The sequence below is a fragment of the Drosophila tropicalis genome, unplaced genomic scaffold (genome assembly GCF_018151085.1).
Source record: "Drosophila tropicalis isolate 14030-0801.00 unplaced genomic scaffold, ASM1815108v1 contig_3, whole genome shotgun sequence".
NCBI classification, from domain to species: Eukaryota; Metazoa; Arthropoda; class Insecta; order Diptera; family Drosophilidae; genus Drosophila; species Drosophila tropicalis.
Genome location: NW_027172753.1, coordinates 608,083 through 627,994, shown reverse-complemented (window position 1 = coordinate 627,994; position 19,912 = coordinate 608,083). Strand labels below are relative to the sequence as shown.

The following is a 19,912-nucleotide window of genomic DNA, read 5'->3' as shown; positions in this document are numbered from 1 at the left end:
AGGCACCCAAAAGTATACTATAGAAAGCTTAAATAAAAATTTTCAACTTTTGTAACAGATTTTAGAATATTAGTTCTTGTTTGCACATATAACTAATATACAATATGTTACGCGCAGCAGATTCCCATAATTCTTTAAAATTAAAAAGTAGACAATTCTTGGAATCTCTGTAGCATACTTCTTGGTTCAAATTTTACTCATTATAGAACTATATCCAGAGTGTAGAACATTATCTATTATAACAAAGAAATAACTCTTTGATATTTTGTAAATTTCTTTTAAATCAAGCCAAATATATTAATAGGATAAAATAATAATGTTTTTAATACAATATAATGCTTATATCATGGAATAATATATTGCAAATGAGGTCATTTTGAATAATTTGAACGCATTTTTTTTCGAAATCCTGACGTGATGGAGAAAAACTAAGTACAGGGCCGTGATCAGCACCCCCCAATTTCTATGTATAGGAGACCTATTGAACTTCAAACACTTTTTCATGACCTCAAAAATGTCGGCCTGTGTAATGGATGAAATTATTACTCAACTTTGCTGTAGCATCAACACTAACAAATGAAGATTAACGTCAAATATATGTATTTCAAATCTTCTTGGGCAACACTTTTAGTCCAATTTTGCCGACTCGCTCTTAATATATCCTAATTTAAGGCAAATAAGGTAAAAGAATTCTGTAAAAGGTTTTTAAGACAAAAAAAACTTGTAATCCCATTGTAAAAATAAATAAAAATCAAAATTATATTTTAGTCAACTCTGATGTTTATGCAAAACTTCAGACCTCTAGCATTTAAATTGTAGTTTATATTTAAATGAAATAAGTCGTCGATTTAGGTATACCATACACCAGTAAAGCAAATATTTTAATTTTATTAAACAAATGCATTTTCACATGCTTTTTACAAGCATATCTTAGTAAGTGATGTATCGCGGGCCCGGGGGAAACCCACCCATCACCCCTTTTTGCAACTAAAGAGATTTTCAACTATTTTTAAAACTTTACTATTATTATTGGTAAAAAAAAAAAACTACCACACAATAATTTATCGTTACCATTTCTAAGGCTTATAAAACACCTTAAGAAAATGTCACAGGCACAAAAAAGTCTGTATTATATTTCAATTAATAGAAAACTTTCGTAAAATATGGAAAATAAGACAATTTAGAGTTTTGAGAATGGCTACACTTCGACTTATCGTTCCTATAACAGCTGCAAGTTATAGTGTTCCGATCTTGAAAATTCAAAAACTTCACCTTGACTATAATAAAAAATTTGAATTTCTCTACGCGCATAAAAATGATAAAAACAGACTGACTTGGGCATATAAACTCGACTTCTTATGCTAACGTAATGGATCCAATCTTTCAACGAAAAGGAGTTTATCTGAGTTGCGGTGTAAAGAATATGCATATAATCTTTGTATGTATAATCTGTATAATCTTTTGAATGATTTCCGATATAACATAACTGAAATAAAGTGTTAAAATATAGAAGTTCCGAATTCTTTATGTCTTAAGTTTTTGTTAAACAAAAAAGTATAAATGATTTGTTACTTGATATTCCCTTTCCAAGTCAAAAATGATCAAAACTGTATATGGGAATTCCAAAATAAGGATAAGCTATTACAGGAAACTAACAATAAATTGGATATTTAAGGATGTTCTGAACATTTTGCTAACTTTTGAAATCACATAGGTTTCGAATCAATTTGGAACCATTAGATTGCAAAATTTTGTCATTTACATTCCGAATTTTATTTTTTGAAGACCTCCATCGTTAAATAATTCATTCATCTATGTAGATCTAGCTTCATATATATGCGATTAAACATGTTTCGATGTAGGTAGAAGGCAGTCATGTGAATTCTTTGAAATGTTATTTCCAAGCCAAAGCACAAAAATGTAATGCCTTAAGAAAATTAGCTAAACAAATGATGCAATGCAAACGGCGAATAACAAAAAGAAAAGAAAAAACCAAAATGCCAGGACCAGGGCAATTAAAGGACCACCAAAAACAGCAAAAGCCAGGAACTGGAACTGGATATGGAAATGGAGATGAAGTTCCTTCCGCTACGCCAACAGCCCCAAAAAATAACCCAAACCTCCGAGCCTAAGGCCAAGCAACGAAGCAAACGGAAAATTCATTACAAACAAATTAACAAATAAATCAAATTTCAATACGAAAATTTGTTTGCGAAAACAATTTGTGAGACTGTTTAGTAGTAGATGGTGGTCTAGGAGGGGGTGGAAGGCGATTTACAAATCGCCTGTGTGATGACTGACAGGCGGCAAATCGGTCTGAAGTCGTCTCTCGCTACAGCACTTGAGAAATCATTTATCTAAATTAATTCCTGTCGTTTACATTTGCCTCAAAAACAAAAATCAAAGATTAAGACAAACATTTACTACTTTCCAATCCACCACCACCACGAGGAATCGAGGCACTCAGAAGTCAGCATCAGGACCATGACTACCGCCTGCCAATTGCCTGGAAGCTAGACAAACTCACGCCTTTGCCTCATCCCTTTGCTTGATAAATGACATGGCTCGGTTGTGTGTGCGTTGGATCAACATTTTGGCAAAAAACGAGCATTGCGTTTCATAATAACAGAACTTTGAAAATTCCAAGAAAACTTCTATATATACATACGTAACGTAAATGGAAACACAATTAAAATTGTTCATTTTCAACCCTTTCAGCGGGTGGTCGCTGAAATCACTTGGGAATCGCTAAAACAATCGCGAATGCTGGAGTGGAGTGGAGTAAAGTGCCGTGACGTAGAGCTTGATGGAATGAGTCAACTGACTATATATCTGAGTTGAGTTATATTCTTTAATAATTAGTTCTGTCAGTGGCAGGCAATTATCAATCAACAAATTGTAGCTTACTTTGAATCTGCCTTTAATCACATATGTATGTACATATATTCATTCACATATATCACATATGAAATATAAAATTCTAATTGACTCTATTGTGTTACGTATAGGACAGGAAAAGTGTTACAAAAGCCATGTAATTCCATTGAGGGGAGAAATGTTAAGAGAACACGCAAATAAAATACATTTGTAATCACATGAAAAGTTGCAAAACTAGAAATATCATTGGGTTAGGTTCGACCATTCGGTATGGAGATTTTCGATTATACAAATAATGCAGTTTAACTGAGACACTCAATTATAATAATAAATTTTCATTTAAATGCAGATACATATGTTGCTATTAAATTATTACATAAATAAATACAATTCAGAGTCTAATAATTTATTATTTGCGACTAATCTTGGTTAACTCATAAGATTTGTTCACCGAGCTGATCAATTGAACATGTTCTCTTCCAATTCTTTCTTTTTTGTTCACTTGTCTTATAGTTTATTTGGTAATGTTTAAGATGTAATTATCAAAATCGAACAAATGAACAACTGAGCAGTGATTGTTTAATGATTATCCAACACCATTTGAACCTATTTGTCACTTCATTTCGGAATTCTCAGGCTTCTGATCAAGTAATACAACTTTTTTTGCACAACATTTTAAAAAGCATTTAAAGTGTAAATACTGTTTATGTATTTCTCAAAAAATATAAAAATCCGCATACCTAACTGAATAATTAACAATTAGAAGACAAAATTATGATTCACAGAGTTCAGTTAAGGTTAAGAAAGTCCCACGTCTAGAATAGGTATAATAGTTTAACTAGTAAGGTAAGGTCAAGGGTAAGTTTAATTAGAATAAAAAGAAATATAAGTTCACATTATAAGTTAAGTTTCTAGTTAATTGTTTTTAATTTTTAATAATTTAATATCTGGAATACCAGACAGAAAGATGAATTTTCGACAACCAAATATTATTGATCTGAACCAATAGAGTCCAAAAAATTACCTTTTTCTCTGCCCAGCCTCTGCCGGTAAAGATCCACGGGAGCCAAAAGACCCACTACGTACCCATCCCTGCAATAGACAATTGAATCTAGCCCTGTCCGTCTGTCGGCCTAAACATCTAAATTTCTTAAACTTTTCGTTTTTAAAATCCATCGGTTCGAACAGTACCAAAAAAGACCGTGGGCGGCGCTTAAGTGCTCCTCTGATTGGAAAATTGAGCGAGAAAGAAAGGTAGGTACTTAGAAAATAATTTAGAAATTTTAGAAATTGTATAAGTAATTCCTTTTCCACGTACACGGTATTAGTTCGGTGCACTTTATTGTCCAAATCAAATTTTCGCAATGCCTGGTAAAAGAACCGAAATAAATAGGTATGTATGTACATATGTATAGGTATGTACATATGTAAAAAAAATGTTGGAAGGAATGACTGCAAAGAAGACTTAAGAAAAGCACGCGACGATTTGATTTCATATTTGATGTCCCGTTACTTTATCTTTCGTCTTCTTTTAATCAGTGTTTGCATTTTGCAAAGAATTAATAGACAGAGTCAAAAATGCCGTTTCTTCGTTTTCTTCATTTCTTTTACCGTTTTCTTGAAATTTTGTTTCTTGTTTTTTGTCATATACCTAAAGCTGAATTACTGAATTTGTGTGCCTTTTTTCATTTTGCAAACAATTAATGGACATAATGTAAGTAAATTACAACAAGAAAACATTCTAATCTTTGCTCTCAGAGCGTATTTCAATATTTATACCCTTGCAAAAAGCAAAGAGTTACAAAAAAAGTTGCAAGGGTGTACAAACTTTGACGCGGTCGAAGTTAGCCTCAGCCCTCTGGTCTTTAATTTAATTACAATTATTACTTCCTGTTCTTTGATCTCCATATTCGTGCTCTTTATCTGATCATTGACAGCTGTTTTAGCTTTGGATCACAGTTCCCATTTATATTATTTCTTTCTCTTTCTCACTCACTAGATAACCATAAAATCATTGAGAGTGAAAGAGAATAATATAGTTTCTTCTTTTGCTCAGCAGTGTTGTCAACTGTAAAATAGTGATCGTGAATCGATAACGATAACACAGTACATATACAATCTCAGTCAAGCTGTCACCACGTGGAATATTTAAAAAAAGTTTCGTTTAAACACTGCAAATTTTGGATACGAAATGTCGCTTTTACAGTCTTGGGAGACTCTTCGACTCCACCAGGAGGAGGAAGAACGTTTAATCTTGAGCGAGGCCAAAGATGATAACCTGGAATTCGTACGCCAAATAATTGAGAAGACAGTAAGTACATAATCAGAGTTTCTTGGCAGTCGCACAATGAAAATAACTGTGGTTTCGATTACAGAAAGTGACCAAGGAAGATTTGAGACGCGAGTACACTCCGGAAGAGGTACGGCAGCTCTGCCTGCGGACCAAAGTGCGTGTGAACATGACGCACATCAATTGCGTGTACGATGCCAAAAAGTGGTTGGTCGAAAATGAACGCATAACCCACCGATCCCATCGTTTCACTAATGCAATGATAATCAAGGTACTCAAACGCGGTGTGGTATTGCCTTATCCCGATGAGATTGTCGCTGAACATCAGTACATAAATCTTTGTGAGCTCAAAAAGGATAACAATATGCGACTGGATCGTTGGAAGAAACAGCTGGAGCGTCAGAAGCAATTGGAGAATCCACCTAAAGACGAGGAAGCAGATTTTGATCTATCTGTTATTGAATTTGTTGACGTAGATGGCATTGGCGATGATGATGAAATTATGGAAGAAGCAGGTAATCAGGCGGATCCCACTAACGTTGGCAATGAAGCTGATGCTGCGCCTTCGGCCCAAACTGACTGGCTTCGAGACATAGATGAGATCAATTCGGAGTCCATGACTATATGTTCCAATGATTTGCTGCAGTCTCAGATCCTAAGTCAAAGCGAAGATCCAGCTCCTGATTACACAACATTTGATACTCAGGTTCCATCCACTTCTACACAGGATTCGGAGGCCGATAAGTTATTGTAAATCCCCAAAGGCGGAATATAAATGCTAAGAATGAATAATGGATATTAAATTAATAGAGTTTGGTTTATAATTGGAATAGGAATAGGAACTTTTTTTACCATGAAATCGTTATAATAATTAATTTGACACGTTTTGAAAAACTTTTTTTTTTAAGTTTAAAGCAAGTATCCCCAGAATGAAAATAATATATCTTTTATTAATTACTAATAAAACTACGTTACATTTTTAAGGTAACACTCAAGTATTTAAAGGCATTAGCCATTTTCCCTGAGTTTTAATATGTATGTATGTATATGTCTACGCTAAATTTCTATTCTATATTTGGCATTTCTAGATAATTATTTACATATGTATATGGGATCTAATCCAAACCCTTGGCACTTTTTTGAGGTCTCATGGTATCGGCTAAAACACTATTGACAAAAGCAGGTAATTTGCGGGCATAGGCCACAACCAGTTTGTAGGCCGATATGAAACGCTGATCATCTTCATTCTCTTGGTTTCCCTCTTGTAGGTTCATTGAGTTGACCACATCCATATAATCATCGAGGAATTCCTCATGCAAATTCACTGGCATACGATCCAAAAAGGGGCAAATGGCCTTAAAGTTATCTGCAAAGAAGGTTTTACTATTGAATGTTTTCCATTAGCTTGGCTGATGTACTTACTCTTCAGAGTTCTTACGCCTTCGTAGACAAAGACCTCATTGCGAACTTCTACATTGTGCTGTACAAAGCCCACCTCGTTGAGCAGTTCACTGAATTCCTCTCCAGGATTGGAACTATAGTGCAGGGGTGATATAAATCTCTCCACATCATGCATGTATGCCGACCATTTGGATTGAGTACGCAAGATCTTATACACTTCATACACAGGATTGGAGGCCAGAAATACTAGAAGGCAATCGCCACCTTCGTCGTTTCTTAGCAAATTGTAGATATTAGTCACAGCTGCACGCAAATTTTGTACCCAATGCAAACAATAGAAGGAGGTGACATGATCGAATTTGCCCCTCAGCTCCTTGGGCAAGTGTTCGGAGCCAATGTCAAGGACTTTGAATTGCGTACTCGGATCCTGGAGATAGAATTTGCTGGCAAAACCAACCATTTGCGTGGATATATCGGTGCCCACCAGTTGAGCCTTCTGCGGCATCAGAGGCCTCACAAAGTCCATCAGCACATTACCCGAACCGGAGCCGACATCCAGCAACTTATCCTGACCATCTGGGCGCCATTGGAGCGAAGAGGCATACTCATCCAATACCAATTTGGCATCATGTCGCTGCACTTGGTTCGAGTGCTGATAGAGTGAGGCCTGATTCATATTAACAACTGATTCCGAAACGCATTCGAACTGTAGCTTTTATACCTGGACCCGAATATCTCCAAGCTGCCGTCGATCATGACGCTGGCATTGTCGTCAGCTCTCTCACTCTCTCGAGATTCTCTTACGCTCTCTGGGTTATGACGTCGCATATTAGAGATGGACTTGATTTATTTTTAAAGCTTTGCGGGGAAATTACGTTAGTTCCGGCTAAAGTTAGAGAGACAGAGAGAGAGAGAGAGAGAAACAGAACTATTTACATTACTTACCTCCCAGTTTGATGTACACTAGCCTACAAGTTTTTAAGAGTTTTTTTTTTTAAATTATTATTATACATATGTTAGTCTAAAGTCTACCAACTAAAAGTGTGTGAATCTAAGAAGATCAAGTCCTATAAATTCATAATATTTCAAAAATATGAGACTATATAAAGATAGAGATAAGAACAGGACGTTTCGAAAAAGATCTCTAAATACTTTATAAGAAATATTGAAATATTTGTATGGAAATGGACACTTTGACTTCATGTGGGTTAAACATTCATCGAACTTCTTATAACAATATATTTATTTATTTCAAAACAAAAAGTTGAAGTAATAAAATAAAGTACTTAAAGTCAATGGGCAGTGATTAAGCCTTGCGAAATTGAGTTGACATAATAAGAATCATTTTTAATGGCAAAAACCTACAAAGTATTGCTTGTTTGTAAATGACGTAAACTCTCAGACCGTAAACATGAAAACTTGAGTAATTAGAAAATATGCGAAAAGAAAAGGTATAAAAGCTTCTATGACACACCTTTGGCTACTTAATTTTACAATTCTTCCTAAGATCTTTGATACTTAAAAGCTCGAGAAAGCTGAATTACAAATGCCATTGAATTATAATAAAAGATAGACAGTAAAACTTCGATAATTGTAGACAATTCTCACCAAAATAAATTCGTTCGATCTAACCGAAAACATTGTCCGTAATGAAAAAGTACCTACTTAATCGGTAATTATTTAACAAAAAAATTTAATTAAAATTTATGTTAATAAGAAATTAACTTTTTGACGGGCAACTCTTATAAATCTTCTTAATTAAAAACCAAATCGGACAGACTAAATTTGAATTTAACAAGTAATGACAAAAATACTTATAAGTAATTAAAATTTATTACTCTCTCACATGTTTGGAACTATTTTCCAATAGAACAACTTCACTGACTGATCAGAGATTTTGAAAATCCGATATGGAATTCTTTCAATGATCACTCATATAGCTCAAAAGCTGATTTCATAAACTTTTCACTGACTTTGAAATTATATGAGAATGTTTATGCAATAGTCATAGTTACTTATGTATTTATTTTTTTCCTGTATGCCAGTGTCAGTGCCACATACTCGTAAAATAAAAAACCTCGGCAGAGACAAAGTTGTTTTATTATTTTTTATCTGAACAGATCGGAATGAACAAGCTCAAGTTCTAGGTCAATAGAGCTTAGCTAATGCTTCCTCTCTCTCTCTATCTCTGAAACGTAATAGGCGCTCGCGTTGTCTATAGAAATGTAAATCACATTGAACTTGTAGATCCCCCCGATAAATAGTATTTGCATATCGCTTTATTTGTTATTTCGATTTATTTAATTTTTTTGTCTCAGTGTAACTTAGCGACCCAACGAAGTGTCTCAAATCAAAAGAAAACAAATTTTAAATTATATTTTTGGCTAGAGAATTGGTATCTATGTAACGGTTCATTGACCTACCTCAAGAAAAATATGTGTACTCTAAAGAAAATATCGAAAAGAAATGGTTTTCTATTTTGTCTTTGACAAAGTGCTCACATTTCTAAATATAGTCGAAATTTTTGATTTAATTTCAAGTTTGAGTTTGAAGGCGGGGCGAAGTCGGAGACAACGATATAGTAGTCACCCTTTTCTCGAGTTTTTCTTTTTTCCTTTGGTGGGGGGAAAATACTTACATAAATTCATTAAAAACATTCCATTTAGCTGCAAATTACATTTGTGTAATTGCTCTCAGTCCCGCTAGCTGCTTATGGATATTCCAAATATTTCACATATGAGTACGACGTTTGATGTATCCCATGATGCAGAGGACGATGATGGCATTGATGGAGTCGTCCTTTGGATATGCGACATCAAAAAGCCAGGCAATTGTTGTTATTTTTTGGGTCCGTGTTCCCTTTTTGGATTTTAATGTGTGGGCGTCATGGCTGGTTAATTGCATTTGGCTTGGCTTTCTGCCGAAAATACTTTGAGGGGGTTTTCGCAATTACCAAAAGCTGTCGATTCGATAGCTGTCACAGAAACACACGGGGAATATCAATTAGTATACATACATATGTATGTACATACAAACGAAAAAGGGGTTTCTATATGGGAGTGGGTCTTGAATTCCTAAATTGACCGGAAAAAAACGACATTGGATATATGAAAAACGTTTTCGATTGATTTGTTGTGCATCAAGTGGTGGAATAGCTACACTTTTATCTCAATATATCATCGAGGGTAAACTCAACAATTATGTTTTGGAAAGGGATTATATTGAGGAAATCTCTATGATTCATAGGAAGTTAGCAATATTCAAATTAAGCCTTATTTCGTAAGTTACTACACTTATTTACTTATTCTTTATGAGAATCTACTTAAAGCCTTAAATTATACGGACAAATAGTTTTCGAAATAGAGTAGTAAGAAAATAAAGTTAATATTTTTGATAAATATTGATAATAATCCAATGAGAACTTTTGAATGAATATAATGTGCTTGAATAGTTAGATATTATTTTTGATATAGTTGTAATTACACTAGTGAGTATTTTAATTTTTAAATTTTTACAAAATATATAACAAAAAGCGATCCAAAAAATTCATTTTTTAGTATTCACATTCTTAGTATATACACACATACTTACAAAATTACAAATTTGTTGTAATATTTCTGTAATTTAAATGCATAAATGTAAATTTTAAACAATTAAAACAAGTTTTTGGACATAAACTAGCAAACAACCTCAAAAAAAACTAACATGTCTTTTAAAAAATTCACTTCTTCTTGATTTCTCTATGAATAAAAGAGTCTTCATAGAAATCCAGACTCTTTTTGAAAATCAACGAATCTGTTGATAGAGTTTTAAGAGTAGATCCTGCATTTTGGCATGGTTTTTTCTTTAGTCAGTCGAATGAGCAGATTGGACTGGATTGGATTTAAATAGACTATCCTTCAAAATAGAGCTATGTCCAGACAAAAGTAAGCTACTCGAAAATGGATTGGACTGGAATCGTTTGTAGACAATAATAGCCCCTTTTTTAGGGATAGTCTATTTAAATCATAGATCATAGCAAGCACATATATAAACACTTACACCTTGTAAAAAAGGAAGCTGTAATCAAAATCAAAACTTCTATCTATTGGGTAAAAGTAAGCTATAATAAGTGGGTTAAAATTGTTATCGATAGCATTTCGAAAACAGGTGAGACTCGTCAACTTTCTAATTAAATAGGTAAAAATAAGTTCATTATTTGATCATAAATCACCACATCTTATCTTGATCAGTTGCTTAAAACCAATTTTAACAAATCAGTTTTGACTTCTACTTAATTGCGATTCATTTCAGAATCATATTTTGTATCGTATTCGATTTATTTTCAAGATGATAATAAACTCATTAAGGTACTTTTAGTTAAAATAATTTTCCAAGTCCTTCGTGTGAGAGAACTTCTATGAGTTACTATCAATCAATCGATTCGTTCACTTAGATAAGACACCTTCTATGGGCAACGTCTATCCTACTAACTATCCTAAGGGCTTAATGTCCTGGTGGACATTAGATAGAAGTTCTCCTCTCATCCAACTCATCGGCAAGTTTAAAGGCAATATCGTACTTTTTCTATGTTGCATGGAGTTTATCTCAAATCAGCACTCAATAGCTCTAGTTCTTGATATGCAAATACCATTTTGATTTTTTTTCAATTTTAGATGGGATAGCGGAGAGATAGTCCTACCTTACAATGTGTTAATTTTCCTTCTAAAACCGAAATTAACAAAACGAGAGCTAAGAAATCTTGAAATTTCAGTATATTTTTTGAAGTTTTTGACTTTTGTGCCAATTTAAAAATGTAATTTTTATAAATGACTTAATTTTTTCTTGCCTCATAAGAAAGTTTAGATGATTAGCCCTTAAATGAGATATTTTATGTAAATATAAAATACAAAATTCATGAGATAAACAATCAATCTTAAGAACTATAAAAAGTGTGCTTAAATCTTTAGATTTTCTTCTTACAAATCACTAAAAAAATTTCAATTATAAAAACCATATTATTTCTATTTTCCATTTTAAGTTAAATTTAATATCTATCAGTTATAAAAAGATGGATGAATTGGCCAATTAAACCCTTTCCTTTTGGTCGTTTTCATTGTGTGCTATTTTTGGTTTTCCCTTCGTTTCGATTCCTTGGCAAATGCAAATATTGACGCCCATTTGACTGAAGATGTTATGGATTCGTTGTATGACCAGGGAAAACTTGTGGGTGGATCTGAACTATAGTTCGACCCCGTCGAAAAAGGTAATGCAAACAAATGCTCATAGTTTTATGTGATTTCTAATGGATTCACACACACTTGCCACACCCCCATTATGCACCCCATCCGTTCCCATCCATTTTATCATTCGCACACACTTGAGAATGATTTCAAGTTTATCTAACTGAACTGTAGACACATGTATATACATATGTATATATAGTAAGGATATATACCAACATAGTAGTAGCAAAAACTTTTGCATATGTTAAAATAACAATAAGAAGTAAAGGCTGAAGTGGGGGGTTGGGTTTCGGTCTATCCTTCGAATAGTTGGCAGGGAAATGAGTTTTTAATGTCCCAAAGGGGAATACCACAGGGAAACTTATGTACGTATAAACCATATGTGAGCGGATTTAAAACACAAAGTAAACGGTGATTTGTTGTTATTGATTAAAACGGACATGCCACGGGTAGGCCACGGGAAGGCCAGAAGGGGTGCCAGTAAAATGAGGTATGGGCCTGACTCGGAGGACTCTAAGAAAGGCAAAAGATATACCGACAACAGGAACTCATCCCTTTGCCTTGGCTCTCCCAAAAGAAGACGCATGCCGCAAACTTGATGAGTATTTAAAAGTTTTCCATTGTGTGTTTGATGAATATTTAATTAAGCATAAAAGGAGTTGAAATTTTCCTCTGTTGCTACAACATACAAAGAAAATAAAAACTGCCAAAGACTTGGGCTAAAGGGGTTATTCTTGGCTCCCACTCATTCTTGGCTTTTTTTTGTTTTGCCTTAAGAGTTTAGGCCAGTCAAAAGAATAAAACAAAATCAATTAACGCGTTTCTCTCTTCCTGCTTTATGTTTCTTTTTTTCTCTTTTACTTTTGATTATTTTATTATTTTATTTTACAAGTTGCAAGCAAAAGGCCAGCCTCAAATTAATTAAATAGTCAGTCGAGCCTCACAATACCCTTTCTATATGTTTTTGCCCTGCAACACTTTGACTTTGCTGGTTTCTTAAGATTTCTTGCTTTTTTCCATAGTCCTTTTCTTTGATACTCTTTCTCTTATATTTTCTGGGAATCGTACAAAACGAAGGATAAAAATAAATCTGAAAAGAGATGACAACTTTAGAGATTAAGAGATGAAAAATTACTGACCCTTTAGTTATAAATTTTTTAGAATCCATGTTTAGTTCTTAGTTTAGTTAGTTAGTTTAAATGGGATAATCATTCCATCAACTCTTTGGTTCTTTGATCAAAACTTTTCCGATTCCATGGAAAGAGTATTCATAAGGTCATAATTTTCGTCCTTTTTGTTGATTATTTTTTTTGTTTTTGGCAACTTCTTTTTGGCTGCTCATTAAAATTGAAAGGGGTGAGGAGAGGTGGATGGAGTGTGGGAGGATGAAGGGCAAAATAGCCAAAAGCTAGTGAGTGTCGATGGCAGCATGCAGCCTTTGACTTTACCCCTCGCCACCGCTCAGCCCCCCACTACGTTGCTCCTGCCCACTCCATGCTCGTGTTTTTCACATTTTTTTCTATATTTATATCTTCGTTCTTATATTAATTTGTTTTCTTTTTGTTTCGATTTTGCGGGCGATGGAAAAATTAATTAAAAATTAAATGAATGAACGTGAAATGAGAATGGGAAGTGGGTCGTTGGGTGGGAGGTTGGGTTGGGATGCTTCTCTTCTGGTGGAGGATAATGAGAGCCCCTAAGCTGATTTTGCGCTTAAAAAATATGCAGAAAGTGAAACAAAAAACGAAACAAAATGAAATGCCATACAATTACAACCCAGCCACGCCCACTTCAGGTAAATAAAGAACAGCAACAACAACAACAAAAAGAGAATTGTGCAATTTTTTGTCGCTATAATTTTTGTGTGTGTGTGTGTTTTTTTTTATTTTCATTTAATATCATCGAGAGAAGCAGAAAAAAAAAGAACCCACAAGAGAAAGAGAAGGAAAAGACAGGAAACCAGAAAGAGGAAAAAATTGTGAAAATTTTCTTTAACGTAACAAAATATTTTTATAAAATAATCAAGTTTTTCCTTTACTCGCTGTTTTTGTTTTGCTGCAACATTATTTTTAGCTTCAGGCCGGGGTTGAGGTAGATGGTGGTGCGGGAGGTGAGGGTGGTGCGGGTGGTTTCTTTCTGGTTTGGGTGTAAATTAAAACTGTCCAGGGAAATGCAGGAGCACAAAGTTGGCAAAATGCTATTGAATATCCAGCATATCAGAAGACAAAAAAAAATAAATATATAATGAAAAAGAAGAAAAATTAATTAACAGCAGCGCGGGGCAACGGCCAAAAATTCAAAAGGAATCGAAACTCAATTGGAAAATCATGAAAAAAAATACTTCTAAAGAAAATATCTTTGCCCTCCTTTTGGAATACCATTGACAGACTGCGTAATTATGAAATTAATTATGTATCTTCTTTAGGAGATTCTCTTCAATTTAATTGGAATCCATTTCTAAAGCGATAGACTAGTCAAAGGACTCTTAACATGTCGGTCTTAAGTTCAGGTAAAGTTTAAAGTTAGAAGTTAGTCAGATGATTGTAAGGCACAGAAGGAAACAAAACTAAAGTGATAATACTTAGAGTTTAAGCCTTTAAGTGCCCAATATAGGATCAAGATTTGAAATTCTATTATAGCTGCTAAGAAATATAACAAAAAAAGAAAACTTATTCGAGTAGGAATTCAAAATTCTAAAAGATTTCGCTCTAAAAGGGTAAGTGAACTTAGGCACAACCAAAGGTTTATCTTCTTTATCATTCCAAACAGTTATGATTAGTGCCAAAACATCAATCCAAACTTTTCATCAATAAAGTAGTCTGGGACTCGAAACCGAATCCTCGTTGTACAGTTGCCTAATTGACTGGGCCAGGATAATGAGGATATATCGTTGATGCTTGAATTAAGTTACTGGAAACCCATTTTTTGGCAAACTCTCGAAATTCTTCAATAACTTTTTTCAAATTTCACATTAAAACCCTAAAATGAAACAAAAATAATGATTTAGATTGTTAAATCAGGGATCGTAATTGTTATTCACTTTTAGAATGTGTAGTTGGAAGTAAAATATAAAGTCTTTAAAGAAATGTCCGAAATAATCCCGAGAATTCATTTCCTTTAAAAATTTATCTTAAGTATACGAATCTAAGGAATCTAAGAATCTAACTTTAGATAGAAATACATATACATACATATATTGATGGAAAATATTGATAAATGTTGTTTAAGTTGGAAAAAAATCTACATCATTTAACCTTATTAAAGATACTTAAAACAGGACAAAAACAAAATATATTTTATTTACATAATAAGAAAGTAAGACAATCAGAAATGTTCCCGTTTTCAAAAACGCGATTCGCAAATGGAAATGGACAAATTCTTTTGCTGTTTTTTCCAAATGAATTTGTCCGCTTAACTCGTATTCTATTTAATACATCAGCTAAAAAGTGTTTTAATTAAATTTTCTGATTTTAGAATGATTTTAAAATGAATCCGATTATCGTTTCAAAACAATTTGGAAACAAGAACAGGTCTGTATACATACATATATGATATATCTGTATTTTAGTATAATTTGTTTGACAGCTTATATGTAAGTACCTCGAATTCGTGTTTGGGAACTAGAAAGTTTTGAAAATTCGTACCACCTTAGTTTAATTCAAATTGAACAAATAGAAATACTTGCTAACTGTTACTTTAATTTAATTTAATGGCTTTGACACAATTCGCAACTTTCCAGAAACGGAAAAGAATCTGTTCCATTCACTTACAACTTTTAGAATTTTTATTGTTACTAATTTTCGATGTTTTATTTGTTTCACAATAATGTTGATATGACGTCTTTCTAGTAAAATTTACAAAATAAATGATTCTATTTCATTAAATTCTTATCTTCATAATGTGGTTAATAAATGTTTTATTAGCTCATTTTTCAAATTACACAAAAATTGACGTCTGGGAAATGCGCTTTGTGAATGAATAAAGTAGCCTACAAATCCATTTTAACATATATTAAGAACCTATTTTAAAAACAAGACTTGAATAACTATCTGATTCTTTGTAATGATTCCTACAATCGTCAATGTCCAATATCCCCACATTGCCATCTTGTTTTCACTCCGTGTCCCATCTTTTGGTAGGCCAACCAAACCAAACACTATCAAAAGTCAATTACAATGCAATTATTATCCGACCTCCCCCACGACCCATTCAAGTCTTTTCGTAGTCTCTTTCCCTTCTTTGCTTGGCCATTTTTTGTAAAGCCATTGAAAACTTTAATTGAAAATATCAAATTATTTTCGAGTTAACGTCAGCAAGAAAAAACATTGTGAAAAACAAAAACAGCTCCAAAGTCAAAGTCAAAGTTGCAGATAAGGCAAAGGTATCAAATACAAGTATATGGATGTATGTATATATATACATAGATATATCTCTGTCTTTATAGATGTATGTATGTCATTAATTACATGGCAAGGAAGTTGGTTGGGTGAAGCAGATTGTTGCCCAAGAAAGTTGCCCAAGCCAAATTGTAATGAGTTGGCATTTTCTGAAATTGTCTCAGACACTTTACACCCACGAATTTGCCCCTTCCCCTCGTAATACTACTTGAAAATGCCTTCCCCCAAATGAATTCTGGTTGTAAAGTAGCTGAAATGACATTAAAAAGGCAGTAGAAGGACGTACAGGATGCCCTGGACACGGACTCAAAGAATGAGAGACACACATGAAATGCTTTGCTAAGGATAACTCTCTTTCTCTCCCTCTCCCTCTCTGTCTCGTCCTCTCCTCGGCCTTTTCATAGTTTACAATCTTATTATCTTTGTTGGCATCTTACACATACCGTCTCCCATCCCCCTTACAACCACACACACACCCAACTCCTCCTTCTTGTTTGTAAGGGCAATTAAAAATCTTCCTTCCACACATTGAACGTTGAATGTCCTTTTTCGGCTGGTTTCTTGTTGCCATTGTTGCTGTTCCAGCGTATCCTCTTGATTTTGTTTATTAAACATATTTTGCATAAAATTCACTTTATTTGCACTTTATTTCATTTTCATAAGAAAATTATAAGGTTTTTGTTCTTCAGTTCAGTGTGTGTGTCCCTTCACATGATAGTTTTCCGCCTTTCCAACCCCCCTCAAACCAGAGAATAGGCTTTTCGTTATGGGGCCCAGCAGTCGAAGAGAGGGAGTACCTTTGTCTTTGATTATGTTTGATCACGTCCTGTTTTAAGGTTTATTTTAGTTGGCATAGTTTTCTGGATATATGGACTGAAGCTGTGTGAGATGTTCCTCCTAGATGAGCATAAAGATTGCCGAGCACTTGGAAGTCTCTGCAGTTCATTATTTGTACAAAATAGAAACAAAATTTTTTGCCTTTCTCGAGAGCTTGTTTCGTCCGATTCGAATTCCATCCCAATCACAGATACACAGAAATGAAAAATAGACTAAGAATATATTTTAAAATCTTTGAGTCTGGAGCAACTCGGTCCATAATGTAGGAATTCAAAAGTAGCTACAGATGAAGAGAACAGAATGTGTAAAGAGTTTCTTGACAGTATCTAAGTTTTTGTTGTTTTTTAAGTTTCACCCTTGTTAATTTTGTTCCTTTTTTTTATAATTTGATTTAAAAATACCTATTAAACAGTTAACCATTGAAAAAAATTAGTTAAATTAAACAAAAACTCTTTATAAAGTCAACAAATTGAGCTTTTTCCACTGTGTATAGTGTTTCTTGACAGACTGTACATAGTTACTATAAGTTAGGCAAATATATAATAATATTAATAAACTAGAAAACCAAACATATTTTTTCCAGAATTTCGTTAAGTTTTTTAAGTTGTGCCCAAGATGAATTGATTGTTAATTTCTGCGACTATAACAAATTAAATATTTGTGGAATCGTGCTCTATTGAGATCTCATGATCCTTAATCTGAGCGACTTTTAATCAAATCTTCCTAACAGGGCATAAACTTAAAAAAAAATTCAATTATATCTACAAATTGGTAGTTAGTTATCTCTATAGATTTGGTGCATGAAAGATGATAATCATGTAAAGTCATTATTTATTATATTATAAACAAATAATATTAATTTCCATGAAGCGAGTATCCCAACGTTGTTTTGACTTGTAGAAGGACTTTGATGGCCCCCATACTCGCCGGACCTAAATATTATAGAGAATGTCTGGGGATGGTTGGCTAGGAAGGTGCACGAGTCCGGAAAGCAATATAATATAATATATATAATTCAAAATCGGTCTTAACAAGAGACATAAGACGTATCTTGGATGGCGCTAACCTGATGAACAAATTTTCAATACTCTTTTTTCATACTTCATTAAAGAAAAGTAAAATAATAAATTAATCTCATCACTTACAATATTCAAAACTGTCTTGTTTAGAAAAGAATTTACTGAATTATATTGTAAAAAAAATTGAGTCAATTATTCCAAATGGTTTGGAAAATATTTCACAACCACGGTGAATATGAGGTGGCGCTTGATTAGCGTGACGCGACGAGTTTTAATAGCCATATCCGCCCGTCCGTCCATATGTCCGTCCGTCCGTCCGTGTGGATAGACCCGAACTCCTCCTAGACCCTAAGAGCAACAGAGTTGAAATTTTGGATGTTGGCTTGTAAATACTGCAGGGGTTGTATATCTCGAAATCAGCCGGATCTGACCACTAAGCAAAGTTATGAACCATTTGCATCGTATTTATATCGAAAGTCACCCATATATCATACTTATCTACATATGTACAAATAAAAATCGATTTCCTCCGACCTCCTAGTTCTATAAGAATTTTAAAATTTGTCTCAAAGATGTAAATAATTTTTGAATAGCAGTCCTCGGTAGAAGAGTTGTCTAACAATAAGTGATCCAGTCATTTTGGCAACTGAACAACAAGGACCCGGGTTCGAATCCAAGGCTAGTGTATGGATGTAGTTTTCGTCTAAGCCGAATGCCTTAGTTGCCAGTGCTTGTAAAATATAGTTAGGTTGATAGTTTACAAACTATATCCTATACGTATAATAATAATTTTTGATTAACCTCAGTTTGAAACAGATTTAACCTAATAATTCTTAATGTTTGTAAGTTCCAAATGCCATCAAAAATCATCAAGAACACATTTTCGAGACTGGTGTCAGAATCTACAATCGGAAATATACCTAATCAAAATAGGCTTAAAATTTCTAACATATTCAAAAAAGAATCGAAAATTTTGCTTACCATTTCAAACGTCTTAGACCCGAACCATTTTTATGATATTCTTATCTTTTGCATACATACATGAATTGATACCCTCATATGGAATGGTAAAATGCAGTCACACATGAAAATCCCCATAAAATTTGACAATAATCACCCACACATATCATCATCATAGTCATCAATGAGCAACCATCAACATATGTACATGCCTTTCCCTCCCCCCTCATTCACACACACATATGGATAAGAAGTCAATGTCAATGTCTGCAAATCAACCAGAAATCGAAACACTTTTCGACACTCACACCAAATCCCCCCAGACGGACAACCCCATAGACAGTGGCAAACCCTACACTCATCCACGAAATCCCATAAAAAACAGTTCAATGATATAGAAAGAAAAATAGATAAGGCAAACAGCAATGAAGAAGGACAAAAAAAAAAACCTCGATGGTAACGAGATGGAAAGAAGGGAAATCAACTTTAAACTAAGCCGCAAAAGGCACTCCAACTGAAGAACTCGCAAAAAAATATAGAAGAAAAAGCAACTGCTGCCTGTTGTCAAGTGAATAATGGGCCAAAATCCGTAAAGTAAATATGACACGTTGCAAAATGGTATTTGACGATAAAAATATGGAACACCCCCCGGAACACTACCTACCATTGGTTATTGTATGCGTATCCTCAGTCAGTGCCTCAGTCTGCCTGGCAAGTGACAGGCGCATATCCGTGGCGAAAAGGTGTTTTGACATAACTGAATAACCATTGGCAAGGGGTTAATATGGGGCCATGACATACCCCCTTCAATCTTCTTGCTGTATCAATAAAAATATCGCTCCGTTGGGCAAATGTTTGTTTCATTCGATTTTCTTTCGTTTTTTTTTATGCTAAAAGGGTTGTGAC

The 19,912-nt window shown here is 33.9% G+C and overlaps 2 protein-coding genes across 2 annotated transcripts; one reads left to right on the top strand and one right to left on the bottom strand.

The window, feature by feature from the left end:
* The first annotated feature begins 4,964 nt into the window (after positions 1–4,964).
* Positions 4,965–6,165, top strand: LOC137572262 (telomere-binding protein cav-like). Its single transcript, XM_068284002.1, has 2 exons — positions 4,965–5,188; positions 5,253–6,165. Exons 1-2 carry the CDS (start codon positions 5,069–5,071, stop codon positions 5,919–5,921), a joined length of 789 nt encoding a protein of 262 aa, XP_068140103.1. The 5' UTR covers positions 4,965–5,068; the 3' UTR covers positions 5,922–6,165.
* jhamt (juvenile hormone acid methyltransferase) lies at positions 6,092–7,244 on the bottom strand. The gene is made up of 2 exons (XM_068284001.1): positions 6,590–7,244; positions 6,092–6,533 (listed from the first exon to the last, which is right to left on the bottom strand). The coding sequence occupies exons 1-2, from the start codon at positions 7,242–7,244 to the stop codon at positions 6,283–6,285; spliced, it is 906 nt and encodes a 301-aa protein (XP_068140102.1). The 3' UTR covers positions 6,092–6,282.
* Positions 7,245–19,912: the final 12,668 nt, after the last annotated feature.

Excerpts from the sequence above, each read along its gene's own strand:
- LOC137572262 (XM_068284002.1), top strand. The coding sequence starts at position 5,069 with ATGTCGCTTTTACAGTCTTGGGAGACTCTTCGACTCCACCAGGAGGAG. Across the intron at positions 5,189-5,252 it reads GCCAAATAATTGAGAAGACA|AAAGTGACCAAGGAAGATTT; the intron begins GTAAGTACATAA and ends TTTCGATTACAG.
- jhamt (XM_068284001.1), bottom strand. The coding sequence starts at position 7,244 with ATGAATCAGGCCTCACTCTATCAGCACTCGAACCAAGTGCAGCGACAT. Across the intron at positions 6,534-6,589 it reads AGGCGTAAGAACTCTGAAGA|ATAACTTTAAGGCCATTTGC; the intron begins GTAAGTACATCA and ends CCTTCTTTGCAG.